We start from the raw sequence: 14510 nt of genomic DNA, 5'->3' as shown, positions 1-14510 counted from the left end.
ACTCAATCTTAAGGAAAGACCATTACCGGGTATGACCACGTGGAGGTGCCAGATAGGAACTTGTGTTGGCTAGAGCTATGTTGGACGCATCTTCATTGCCTTCCCCTTTTCATACCCCATGTGTAAAACTTGTGTTAATTGTAGTTTGACAATCAAAATAACGAAAATATATATCGTCATCATGTACTTTTAAAAATAAATAATATTGGCTATTGCACAGTAGAAAGAAAAGGTCACGCAGCAAGAGGAAAAAAATAAATTTTTTTTATTAATTTTCAGACTTTTTAAAAAAAATTACGTTATATCGAGGTAAAATTTATGTTATGTCGAGTTACGCTATATCGAAGTTGCATTATATCGAGGTTGCCTTGTTATCAAGGTATTACTGTATAACATCCCAAATTTCTCTGGAAATATCTCATAAAGTATACCCCTCTAAGCACTATCCCATTCAATTGTGTAAGTGAAAGTTTTTGGGTGTTAAATATGTACTAGAAAACGTAGTTGTTTTATAGTAACGATTTTCCGCAAAATTGCGAAAATGAGCTGTCTTTAAAGGGATACGTACAGTAGCACAAACATTAGCTTCTAAATCAAGGGCATTTGTAGTTCCCGTACTAACATCCAACGATAGTACGTAGATGAAAGTGAAAAAAAGCCGTCAAAGACAGCCTTCGAGTTGCAAGCAGAGAAGCGAGCAAAGCGTGCTAGCCAAGGAAAATGATCAAGTACCACTTTATGAAGCAAGAGCACCTTCTGTAAAAATAGAATCTCAAAGACCCAGCACAAAATTTACTCTATCTGTAAGTATGTGTAAAAAATGTGTACGGGCACCGGAAAGTCGAAGTTTTCCTTCCGATTTCTCAGAAAGGAAATTATAAATTGGTTCGGGCATTAATATTTAGTTCCTTGTGGAGACGGTCATATTTTATAAGTAGCGTTAAAGAATGTTCATGACAAGACTCAAGTAGGTCGTATTCGCTAAAGTTAGCAAGCCAGAAGCAGTGAGAATGAGAATGGACAATTGCACAAATATATGCTCTATGGTTTAGATACGACTGTGTGAGTAACTTTAGCTTCAGATTACCTTTTTCTATATATTACTTCGAGGTTCGAGCTATGTTAAATATATATCAATATTATGTAAATTGAAATTTTCAAAGTTATCGATTCTTTTCTAATTTCTCTCGTTTGGCTTGAATATGTTTCACAGTTATGTACATGACTGTATATCACAAACATGCATGCCTATCGCATGCTCCCATTTGGGAAGTAAAACACTGCTGTCGAATAATAATAGGGGAATGGCACCTTGGTTGGACAATCATTTCTCTCTATCGTCACTATGATTTAAGTAAACATGTTTCAACACCAGGCAGATTATTCAAAGGCCTGAGAATAAAAAATTGCATGGCAGACATGAAACTAGACAACGATTCAGACTATGGTTTCATTCCCCTACTAAAGTCAGCAGTATTTGTCAAAGTTGCGGAATTGTATCGCAATATTATTTGCGCTACAAGACAAAAAAGTTTGAAACTATGCGAACGTACGTATAGGACATGCTGTTTTATTGGGTATGAAAAACAATTCCAATGAAAACAAGGGTGAAAATATGGATTGAGCCCGCGAATTCGTGTAAAGTTTTTCTTTTATTTGTGAGTTCGTGAACAACACAGCACACAACAGGATCATATTCTGAGTAAAATTTAATGACACTGCCGTGGCAGAAATGTAGTCGAAAAACAATATTGTGTATTTTTCATTACATTCGATCTGGTTGTTTACATGCTCATGACACAGCGCACAGTGGAAATTCCAGCTGCTGATCTGATGAGGGCTAGCGGGAGGTATTTGATGCTTGTTGTTTAAGAAATAAGTGTTTATATTGAGCTATGAGTGTGTTCAATTACAAATAAATTAGGAGTAACTTAGGCTGATATTAGATTTACTAAGAAAAAAAATATGACAACCAATGACACATATTATATTTTAATGTTACTGCTGTAAGTGAAGTTTGAGAAAGTGCTTTATTTGGCTGATGCGTGTTTGTAATCTCTTCGTATATAATAGAAAATAAGTTAATTTCTTGCTAATATGAGCGGTTACAAATCAAATAATAATTTTATTGGTGATACACACCGCAATATTTGCCAGACAGGGGATCTCGTGTGCTTGTGGGCAAGCTGCAACCATCTATTGGCGCCATTGCTTAACTAGAACCTACTCGAATGAATTGTAATACTCTTTGCACCATAAGCCCGGTACCATCACATATATGCCTTCTCCTTGACAAATGTCTGCGAACATACGATACGTTTTCCCCCATTTGTTATTATCGGATTTGGACGATACGGTACAATGCCTGCAACACAGAATTCACAGACGCTAGGATGGAGAAGCTTTAATATCCTCCTCAAGAAATCATATATCAAGAGGGATAATACATTTTAGGTACAAATAGCTTCAAAACTTTTTCGTTATAGCACATCGGAGCCGTTAAGAAGTCGTGACTTTTATTGTTTACATTGGTACTGCTTTTCCTTTAAAACGCCAACAGATAAAATCCTTGTAAATGATGTGGGACGTGATGAGTATAAAATTCATAGAATTTAATAACAGTGAAAAACCCCGTGGTCTTTGTAATATAAAGTGATGGCACTGTTGTTAGTCTTATTACATATGGGTCATTCCACACGAATTGTCCGAGACCCGTGTAATCGACCTTAATGGGTTTGAACCAAATTTTGTCAAATTGTTTGAGGTCGGAAAGTGAAAGACATGGTTACACCTTCCCACGATTATTGGAAGCGCACCCGTTTTTAATGCAAAGACCCGTTTATTTTGTTCTGCTTATATCTCCGGTAATATTAAATTTACTAAGAATAAGGCCAACACAAATATTTAAAAAGGTTTTGTCCTTCCGGCGTTGGCCAACTGAAGGGGAGGGGGCGAAAAAAATACAAAGAGATTTTTTTAATCAAGCGAAAACAACTGCGTTTTTAGCATTTTTACTTAAATTTTAAACGCGAAAACTAAATCTATTCTTACTTTTTATATCTCCGTGATTATTTTCCATGCAAAAAACACGAAAAGAAAGACAAAATCGAATGAAATTTATTTTGCCGATTTTCGGAAATTCCGTTGTTCGCAATTTCCATTTCTGTTCCATTGCGTTAATACTCATTTTCGAGTTTTTTAGGCTGTAGAGACCACAGACAATTGATTGTATGGGGTCAATCCCGGTGTAGTGGTTAGCATTTACGCCTCTCACGCCGAGGACCCGGTTTCAAATCCCAACCCTACAGAAGTGACGAATAAGCTGTTAAAGTGACTATAATTAAACAAAAAAAAAAAAGATTTTATAAAAATATTTTGACTTACATTGCACAAATTGCCCCCCGATTTTCCATACCAATTTAAAAGGGGAGGGGGGTGACAAAAACTTTCAAATTAATTTGCAATGGCCTAATTAAAAAAAACAGATTTAATCCAACTAGTGGTGAAAGGAACCTTTGTTATACCATCTTATTTGTCATATACTATGGGCATTTCCAGCTCCAAAAATATTTTAGATTGGAATTAAGTTTTGTTGCTATGTTGGATACCACGCAAGGATTTATTTTACATCAAACATAATTTTTTCGAATAATATTTCAAAAGGATGTATTTGGAAATGGGATTATATTTTTAAATTATGTCTTAAAATGATTTATTTGATCAACACGGTGTCAAAGGAAAAGTTGTGGGAAATTAAGTATATTTTCAGAAAAAATTAAACTGAAAGAGAAAGCTTCGCAAAATCATGATAAGTATCATAAAATGTTAACTTCACTTTCTCAAAATATCCTCTCCTATTTACCTTATGTTAAAGTTAGCTTAAATTGTGCCATAAAATCTGTTGGAGAGCTACTGATGGACACGCTTTCTGATATTTTCTGAAAATCCTTTCAAATTTGTATATTTAGTAAAACTAACAAAATCAAATTCTATTTGCATTATTTTGAACTAAATTCTTATATAAACAGATTCTTAGGCCCAGTCGTTCTCAAGCTATTGCAAATGTGAAATCCCAAAATTATAAATTAGGGTCAATTCACGCAAAGCATGCGATAACCGTGAAATAGACTTTCACGGGTTTGAACCAAAATTTGTCAGATTGTTCGTTTTACGTCTGTTCGGATTTCCGGAATTTAATTTGCAGCAGTCCTTTTTTGGGCAGCTCAAACTATAAATTTATTTAATTATTAGATGATGATATCAAATTTTACTTATTACATTTTAATTACTCACAAAGTAGTTTCCTTTTCTACCTCGTGCACACTACTTATTTGCCTGACGCCTGTAGCTTCACCTTCCTAGATTAAGTTTTCGTTAGATATATTTAATTTTAATTTAATTCTAAGTTAACTTACAATACTGAGAAAACAGGTTTTAAACAATTTAGCAAATTAAGGTCTAGGATTAAACAGTAATAATAGTATTCAAATTTTCAATTAATCCGCACTTCGCAAATAGCTAGATACAATGCTTCTTTATTTTTGGTTTGGGTTCTTCTTCTACTAGTGTTGCCAAATTTATACGTTCGCTCATCTTTCATCTCTCACCAATAATATTTACCCGCCAATGGAAATTTGTGCCCAGCGGTGTCAACAATCCCCAGCCCGTAACTCCGGTATAGTTTCATCAGACTTTCCGGATTTACCATCAGCAATTTCCAACACCGCCAAGTTTGCAGTAGCTCTCCTATAAACGCCTCCAGCTGTCTTCACGTTCGCCTGTCTAATTCTTCCGTCTCGACCCGCAAACACCTCTTCCACTATTCCTCGCGTCCAGTTCTTCCTGTTTTTGCCATCGGAGATGAATACCAAGTCACCAACTTGTAGATCCTTTTGATCGGCAAACCATTTTGAACGGTGATTAATTGTGGGCAGGTACTCTTTCGACCACCGCTCCCACATTCGATCGGCTAAGTATAATGACCGCTTATATTTATCACGGAGTGCTTCAGCCGCGTTCACCTGACCGTCGAGCATGATGTCTGCTTTGGTAACAATTCCCCGCAAGAAATGTGTAGGAGTTAGGGCCTCTGTTTCTGCTGACTCCTGTGGCAAGTAGGTCAACGGACGCGAATTTATTATTTCTTCCGCTTGGCTCAACGTCGTTAACAGGATCTCGTCAGTTAGCTTCCTTCCGTCGCATAAAGCCGCCATAGTTTCTTTGACGGATCGAACCATCCGTTCCCAGACGCCGCCCATGTGCGGCGCTCCGGGCGGATTGAAGTGCCACTTCGTTACGACACTTGTCACTCCTTCGGCACAGGCGTTCTGTATGCGATTTATTTCTGCCATTAACTCTTTGCTCGCTCCTTTAAAATTTGTTCCGTTGTCGGAAAAGAACTCGTTTGGACACCCGAACCGATTTATGAACCTTCTAATAGCCATTAAGCATGATTGGGACGATAGAGAATGCGCCACTTCCAGGTGGATAGCTCTAACTGTCAAGCACGTAAATAGTGCTACCCACCGCTTTTCTACTCTTCTACTGCCGATTGTCACTTCGATCGGACCCAAAAAATCTACTCCAACGGCACTGAATGGACGCAGTTGCTGGGAAATTCGCTGGATCGGTAATGGTGCCATCTTCGGAGCTCTTGGACGACTATGCCACACCTTACATTTCATACACTCTCGCACCGCTTGTCTAATTGCCGTACGCAGATTTGGTATGTGAAATTTTTGTCGAAGTTCGTTACAGACAGTCTCCCGATTGCCGTGAGCGCACCTTTCGTGATAATGTAGTATTAACAACGAAGTAATGTCATGATTACGGCCCAAAATGATTGGATACTTTTTGTCGAATGACAAGTCCTCCGAAGCTTCCATTCTTCCACCTACTCTTATCACGCCGTTTTCATCTACAATAGGTGTTAATTTGTAGAGAACGCTAGATTTTCCTATTCTAATGCTAGGAACCTCTCCCTGTTTTTTATTGTACAGAACTGCTGTTTCATCCGGAAAACTCTCAAGTTGTACTAGCTTCCACAGCAAAGTTTCAGCCTGCGCCAATTCGTTTTGCTGCAACGGTCGACGCACGACAGGCAGGCGTACTTTTATCAATTTTGCTTGGTTAGCTGTTGCCATTATTGTCAGTAGTGGCTGACCGTTCTTCTTTCTCCTGCAGTTACCTATGAACCTCAACACCATCGCCGTACTTCGGAGTAGCTTCGTCCACCGAGAGAATCTTTCGCTATTGATAACACTTTGCTTCGGTGCCACACCATGGTGAAGAACAAATGCACGTACTTCCTCATTCGTTTCCTCGACTGAATCCGGTTGAGCCGGCCAGGTTTCTTTGGACTGGTATAAGAATTCTGGACCGGTGAACCAGAAACTTCTGCTATCCAATGGAGAGTGCTTTCCCCACTTCGTGAGAACATCTGCCGCATTCAGTTTAGACGGAATCCAGTACCAGTCTGTCGGTTTAGTTAACTCCAACACTTCACCAACTCGAAATGCAACAAATTGCTTAAATTTATGCTGGTCGGAACGAATCCAGCTGCGTACAGTTTGCGAATCGGTCCACATGATGTGATGATGAAATTTTATGGAGTGAGTGTCGATAATCGTCCGCAGCATTCTAGCCCCCAATACCGCCGCCATCAACTCTAATCGAGGAACCGACTGACGTTTCAGTGGTGCTACTTTGGCACGAGACATTATTAAGCAGCACTTTACTGTGTCTTCAATTACTGCACGCAAATAGCCAACGCAACCGTAAGCATATTCGCTTGCGTCTGTGAACATATGCAACTCTAGTGATTCAACTGCTGACCATCTCGAATCACCAAAATAGCAGCGTGGAATTCGAATACTTTCCACCTCCGGAAGTAACTCGACCCACCGTTTCCACTTAGTCCAGCATATATCATCCACTTTTTCGTCCCATGAAGAGCCACTGCGCCACAGATCCTGAACCAATATCTTTCCGTGGATCGTAAATGGTGCCAAAAGACCTAACGGATCGAAAAATCCCATCACGCAACTTAGGACAATTCTTTTTGTCGGCTTTTCATTACCACTCAGGTACTCTCGCAGGTGATCACGGTGCTCTGCAGAAAACGAAAACGTGTCCTGGTCAGGATTCCAAATTATCCCCAGAACTCTCTCGTTGCCGGTATCCTTGTCCCGACCGAAGTGGATCGCCTGAACGACTTTCTCCTCTCCTAGACTTCGAAGAACTTCAGGGGAATTGGAGACCCAATTTCTCAACTCAAATCCCCCTTTAGAGTGAACAAGTTTCACGTCTCTGGCCCGCCGAATTGCTTCTTCGACGGTGTCGGTACTGTCGTAATAATCATCGACGTAGTGTCGATTGAGAATTGCAGCTGCTGCCTCTGGATACTCGTCGGCATTCTCCTTAGCGTTTAGATTTTTCACAAATTGGGCCGAGCATGGTGAACATGTCGACCCAAACGTCGCAACGTCCATAACGTAGACACTGGGAGGATCGGTCTTTTTCGCGCGAAAGACAAAGCGTTGTGCTTGCTTATCGCCTTCGATGATCCGCAGCTGATGGTACATCTCACGGACATCCGCTCCGAAGGCAACCCTGCGTTCTCGGAATCCAACAATAACGGATACTAATGGAGTGAGCATGTCTGGACCTTTGAGCAGTTGCGAGTTCAGAGACACTCCTTCTACGGTCGCAGCAGCGTCCCACACCAGCCGGATTTTTCCAGGCTTGCGGGGATTGAGTACCACATTAAGCGGTAAATACCAAACCTTGGAGGGATCACTTTTAGACAACTCTTCCTGGGTAGCTAAATGGGCATACCCTTTCTGTTGGTATTCTACTATTTGTTTACGGACATTCTCGTAGATCTCAGGATTTCTTTCTAATCTTTTCTCGAGTTGAGTCATCCTTTTTATCGCCATCTGCCAACTGTCTGGAAAGTTCACCTCGTTGTTCTTCCACAACAGTCCAGTTTCGAAATGGACACCCACCCGTCTAGTCGTTCGACGTAAAATATTCAAAGCCCTTTCATCCTCCTTTGTCTCTTTTTTAGTAGTCACAACCGTCTCCTCCAAAACATACTGCGATCGCAGCAAGTCGTGCAGAGCCTCATTGCTAACAATATGGTGGAAGCTTAATACACCGTTTCGATCTGGGGAGCCATTACCCTTTGGCCCATAGACGGTCCATCCCAATTTACAACGTACAGCAACTGGTTCACCAGAATCACCCATACGTACTTCAATCGGAGCGAAAGAATCTAAATTATTGAGTCCGATTAACAACCCAGGCCTAGCACCCGAGTAGGAAAGTAGTGGAAGATTTTTTAAGTAAGTGTATTGTTGCGAAATCTTGAAAGAATCTAAGGATTGTTTTGGCAGAAGCAAACTCTTCACTGTACGGACAGAATTTAATAACACCTTTTCTCCGCCGCCAATAGCCGACACCATTACATCCATACACCTTGAACCCTTCTCCTCGCGGGTTATATCAGCAGTCCAGGTAATAGTAAGCTGCTCTGGAGTTCCTACCAGGCCCAAACGATTAGCTAGCTCGTTCTCGATCAGCGTAACAGATGCGCCTTCATCTAAAAATGCTAGAGTCGTGACGCTATTCTCTCCGCAGTGAAGTCGTACAGGAATCATCCGAAAAAGGACTGCACTAGCCGCCTGGATATGCGCATTTATTCCGACCACACTCTCTAGCGGATGGAGCAGTGGGTTGTGTCTTTGCTGACAATTACCAACATTGCAACGAATCTTGAATTTGCAAGGAGCGTTGCCGTGATCGTTCAAGCAGATATTACACAGCTTCCATTTTGTTACTAAATCCATTCGATCATTGTATGCCATGTTCCGAAAATCTTCACAATATCTCAAACGGTGGTCGGAGCGATGACACGCTTTACATGGTTTGCGTTGCACCTTTTCTTCCGTTAACTTAATTGCACCACTTGAGGTACCGTGATTGAATAGCACACCTCTCTCCTTCGTTCTTGGTTTATTTTCGCGGATAGTTCCCATTGAGGATTTCGATTCACCTTTCTGCTCTATACTCACGTTGGCCTCGCAAACTTCGTCCACGATTCGTGCTATAAAATCAGTGAAGGTTCTTAATGTTACTTCCTGCTTTTTCCTTTTATATCGTACCCATTCACGTTTATCACTGGCTGGAAGCTTATCAACAAGATCCTGAATAAGTATCGGGTTAATCAGGTGCTGCTGCAAGTTCGCTGCCTCTAAATGCTCGCAAAGTTGTTCTACGGCGTTTCCGAACGGGATAAACGATGCCAACTTATCAGGTTTAGGCGATTCCAATTTTCTAACTCGTTCAAGATGGCTTTGAAGTAAAAGTTCAGGACGGCCGTACAACTGGCGCAGTTTTTTCATCACCTTCGGGACAGATTTTGGGAGAATCAACTGGCCTCGAACACTTTCGAGTGCCGGTCCTTTCAAACATTCCTGGAGTCTTACCAGGTTTTCCACATCGGTAAAACCGCATGCCTCGTTCGATGCTTGAAACGTACCATAGAATAATGGCCAATCTTCCGCCTTTCCTGCGAACATAGGCAATTTTTTCGTCACTCCGCTTCGCGCTGTTAGTTGCATTCTAGTGGGACCAGTACGCTGCTGCCCCAGCCCGTACGAAACAGTGCCACCATTGGATTCCGGTTCTGATACTTCTTCGTCGTCAGTATTATCGTCTCCATCTTCGTCACTAGTGTCAGTATTTTCCACCGCAACCGCCGTATCTTTAGAGGTTTTCTTTTTCTCTGCTGGTTTTTTTGGGCGCGATTCTACCTTCTTATCAAGCAATTTTCCGACTATCACGCTAGGATTACGTAACGGAGTATGATCTACTGCGGAGGTACCTTCCTGCGGATCTTCGCCGTGTAATATAGGACGTTGGCTGGGCAACTTCAACGGTTTAATGGCATCATCCATTCCAGCCATCACCTCCTGGTACGACTGTTGCATCACCTTCATCTTTTCCAGATGTTCAGCTTTTTCTTCCATGGCTCGTTCGAGTAAACGCTTTTCTTGGGACAACTCCTTTTCACGCAAATCTCTTTCCATCTGCAACCTTTTTTCTTGCAAAGCCAGTTTCAACTCCATCTCCTTTTCCTTCAGTATCTTTTCCAAATCCAATTCGTCCATTTTCCGCTTAAATTCCTCTTCCATAGCTTTAATTTTATCGTGCTGGGTAGGAACAGTACTCGACTTCGCGGTGGCACGGTTAGGGTTTTTCTTCACTTTTTTACCCTTTTCTTGGAGCTTTTTCCCCATCTCTTGACAAACCGTATCTGCACAGAACCAGTGCTTTTCCGTTTTAACAGCCTCCGTTACACCTACACATCGATAATGGAACCATCCTTTACATGAATCACATCCCACCATCGGTTCATTTTCAGTAGATGTTTGTTTACAGGCCACACACGGAGTAAGCGTAAAATCCATCTCGTCAGCGTCCGAGTGATTTGAGGTTAGATCCGACTGACTCATACTTTTTTGAGTTTGTTCGGATTTCCGGAATTTAATTTGCAGCAGTCCTTTTTTGGGCAGCTCAAACTATAAATTTATTTAATTATTAGATGATGATATCAAATTTTACTTATTACATTTTAATTACTCACAAAGTAGTTTCCTTTTCTACCTCGTGCACACTACTTATTTGCCTGACGCCTGTAGCTTCACCTTCCTAGATTAAGTTTTCGTTAGATATATTTAATTTTAATTTAATTCTAAGTTAACTTACAATACTGAGAAAACAGGTTTTAAACAATTTAGCAAATTAAGGTCTAGGATTAAACAGTAATAATAGTATTCAAATTTTCAATTAATCCGCACTTCGCAAATAGCTAGATACAATGCTTCTTTATTTTTGGTTTGGGTTCTTCTTCTACTAGTGTTGCCAAATTTATACGTTCGCTCATCTTTCATCTCTCACCAATGATATTTACCCGCCAATGGAAATTTGTGCCCAGCGGTGTCAACAACGTCAGAAAACAAAAATCCTAAATTTGGTGCCGGTTGGTTCTTTCCACGATTAATGGTAGTACCTCCTTTTTTAAAGGAAAGACCCGTTTTGTCAAACCTTGTTATTTTCTTTTGTTTATAGATGAATATAGGCATATTAGGTTTAGAAAGAAATTATTTTCACATTTTCACGTTCCAATTCCAATCAAAAATAGTCCAGTAAAAATGGCTTTTTTTAGCGCTTTGCTCATATAGAAATCAATACGTCTTCGGGAACCTAATTCAACTGTTTCTCAACGCTGTGTTAATTATCATCCATATGCATCCTAGCGATAAATAATCTTCAGGGTGTATTTAAACCTACAAAATAACTTTGTAGAACATTTGAAAGCAATAAAAGAAAAACGCGTGCAACGTTTTTGAGCAGAATTGATTTCAAATTCAAAGTGGTTTTTTTTAAATCACTAATTCTCGCAACCAGTAGTAGATAGATTGTTACTAAATGCTGTAAAGTTGTTTCTTTTGGTGCGTTCTACAATTGCTGTGAAGATACTATACTTTTCGAGCGCATTCAATAAATCAAAAATTTGTGTCACCCTTTTAAGCGGATTCACGATTACCCTAATATTGTTACAAACTGTACAATATTTTATTAGAAAACTGATCCAAAGAAACACCTGTTGAAAAATTACACTTTTTTACGCTATGGTAAATTATCGCGTTTTTGAGGTTTGATCTCACTGATTCATATTAGTAAAGTTTTGTTGAATATAGGGTAGTTGATCCAGTAGTTGTGGTAGTACCAATAGTTGTGCTACTATTCATTATTAATGCATATTGTCGTCACCGTAACATTTTAGATAAAACAATTACATTCATTATATAAAATAGGTTTCAGAAGTATTGATAGTTAGACTACACCATTTAAAATTAAAGCATTATTTGCTAAAATGCCAATTTTCCAAAATCCAACCCGCAGTTGTTGCGCAGTTGGAGCGCACAACTATAGGCGCTCATCTATAGTTTTGCTACGATGTTTTTTCACTTAGCAACCTAGCAATGTATATGGAATACCACAATTAAAGGAACATCAAACCTAATTAAGGAAACATTAGCGCAACTGTTGGTACAATATAATTGAATCGGAAAATTCATTTTTTCTTTATAAAGCTTCTCGAACAATGAAAGCAATTGTCTTGCCTTGTGACAAATACCTTGTATTTGATAAATTTATATCCCACAAGCATTAATTGAAGCATATATCTCAATAAACAAGCAAAATGAAGTTATATTGTGCTTATTGACGCAACTAATGGATCATCTACCCTACTTATTTTCAAATATCTTTTGACCGGTAAAACCAATTCTAATGAAATTTTGCAGATATGTTCGCAATGTTATAACTTTTTGTTTGATACTAAACTATTTGAAACTACATAAATCATCTTAGTTAAAGTCATTATAAATTATTGTTAACTTCGATGTGTTGTACACGATTGTTCATAACTTTCGAAATAAACGGCCAATAAAAAAAAACAATTCAATAGTGATCTATCAGGCTATATTACCTTTCAAATGAGACTCATAACGCATAAATCGGTTAGGCTACCTCTGAGGAACAGGTGATCATTTGTACGTTATTAAAACAGGTTTTTTAAGGCTAACTTTTAAACTGCTTAATCGTTTTCAATGAAACTAGGTACAAAGTTTAGTAATAGCAAGAGCTTTCGTTTGGTACTAAGAACGTTGAAATCGGTAACGTGGTTCCGGAGGAAACCGTGTCACCTAGTTTTCACATTTTTGCTTATAACTTTTAAACGAAACATCGTACCACGAAATGATTTAATAGTGATATAGGGTACGGGTGGGTATTTCCAGCCCATTAAGCGGTAGCCTGAACAATATTCAGGAACTACGTTAAAACTATATTTATTCGAGATAAGATTTTTATACCAGTTGATAGAATAATATTTACTGAATATCGGCGTGTATTTTGGTCTTAATAAAACGCTACTGAATTTGAGTTATAGTCGCGAGAAATGATAAAGTCGCTGCGGCTAAATTGAGCCCATTTTTGTCAGTGTTTTTTAAATCTGACAGGCCGAAATAGCTAGCACAGCGATTAAATGCTTTTCAAAAACTGATCAAAAGAGATAAGAAAAGAGAGGGCTCATTGAAGATAATTAGTTTTGCAGTGACAACAGCTTGCTGCTGGCGCTAGTGTATCATTGAATCATTCATATACATTAGCGCCAGTTGTCACTCAAATACCCGATATGTCAGCACATATATTGGTAGTAGTGTAAATAACGCATCATATGCTGGAATTAAAAACAAAATGCTGCTAATGGCTAGTGAATGAAAATTGATTTAAATTTTTATATCAGAGGGGAATTTTTGTGTTCTTCCGTGATAAAAAGAAATAGAATTGTTCTGTGATAGCATATTCACAGCTGTTTAGTTTCTAGAATAAGTAAACGTGATCATAATTGTGTGTTTTCCAAACCATCATCAAGATCGGATACGCGTAAGCGATTGCTGCTGTTTTTTCAGCTTGGTTACGTGCTAGTGGAAAAACAGTGGTTTTGATGTTTATTGAATCAAATTAAGCACATTACTTACATTTTTATGAAAATAGTTATAACACATTAAAGCCTATGAGTGCTACATTCGTTTCAATATTGTTATATAGCGTCAAAGTTTTTATTTGGGAAAGTGTAGCCAAAAAAGGTAATGTATGCCGAAATTAGTAGCGTGATGGGAATACCCTCCCGTACCCTACTAGGTATAAATACCTTTCAAACAAAGGTTATTGCAGACGAATCGGTTCACCCATCTCCCTCCGAGAAATAGGCTATAGAAAATAAGCAGTGCACACACACACACACACACACACACACACACACACACACACACACACACACACACACACACACACACACACACACACACACACACACACACACACACACACACACACACACACACACACACACACACACACACACACACACACACACACACACACACACACACACACACACACACACACACACACACACACACACACACACACACACACACACACACACTCACACACACTCACACACACTCACAAACACACTCACACACACACACACACTCACACACAAACACACACACACACAAACACACACACACACACAAACACACACACACACACAAACACACACACACACAAACACACACACACACACGCACAGACACACACACGCACAGACACACACACGCACAGACATACACACGCTAAATCCCTAAAGGTGAGCAAGGCACCGGGGCCAGACGGTATCCCGAATATGGCCATTAAAGCGGCTATTTTAGAGGCTCCCGAATTATTCGGGGCAGTAATGAATAGATGCCTGGAAGCTGGCCACTTCCCGGACAGATGGAAGCGACAGAACCTGGTCCTATTGCCGAAGCCGGCAAACCTCCGGGTGTCCCCTCGTCATATAGGCCGATCTGTCTACTCGATACTGCCGG

General features: G+C 39.7%; 1 protein-coding gene across 1 annotated transcript; it reads right to left on the bottom strand.

The window, feature by feature from the left end:
* Nucleotides 1-4649: 4649 nt before the first annotated feature.
* LOC128745992 (uncharacterized) lies at nucleotides 4650-10517 on the bottom strand. The gene has a single exon (XM_053843047.1). The coding sequence runs from the start codon at nucleotides 10515-10517 to the stop codon at nucleotides 4650-4652; it is 5868 nt and encodes a 1955-aa protein (XP_053699022.1).
* Between the last annotated feature and the right edge of the window lie 3993 nt (nucleotides 10518-14510).

This window comes from Sabethes cyaneus, chromosome 1 (assembly GCF_943734655.1).
Source record: "Sabethes cyaneus chromosome 1, idSabCyanKW18_F2, whole genome shotgun sequence".
Taxonomy (NCBI): Eukaryota; Metazoa; Arthropoda; class Insecta; order Diptera; family Culicidae; genus Sabethes; species Sabethes cyaneus.
The sequence above is the reverse complement of the archived record's forward strand: the minus strand, read 5'-3'. Positions and strand labels throughout refer to the sequence as shown.

Coding starts and splice junctions, on each gene's coding strand:
- LOC128745992 (XM_053843047.1), bottom strand. CDS start 10,517: ATGAGTCAGTCGGATCTAACCTCAAATCACTCGGACGCTGACGAGATG.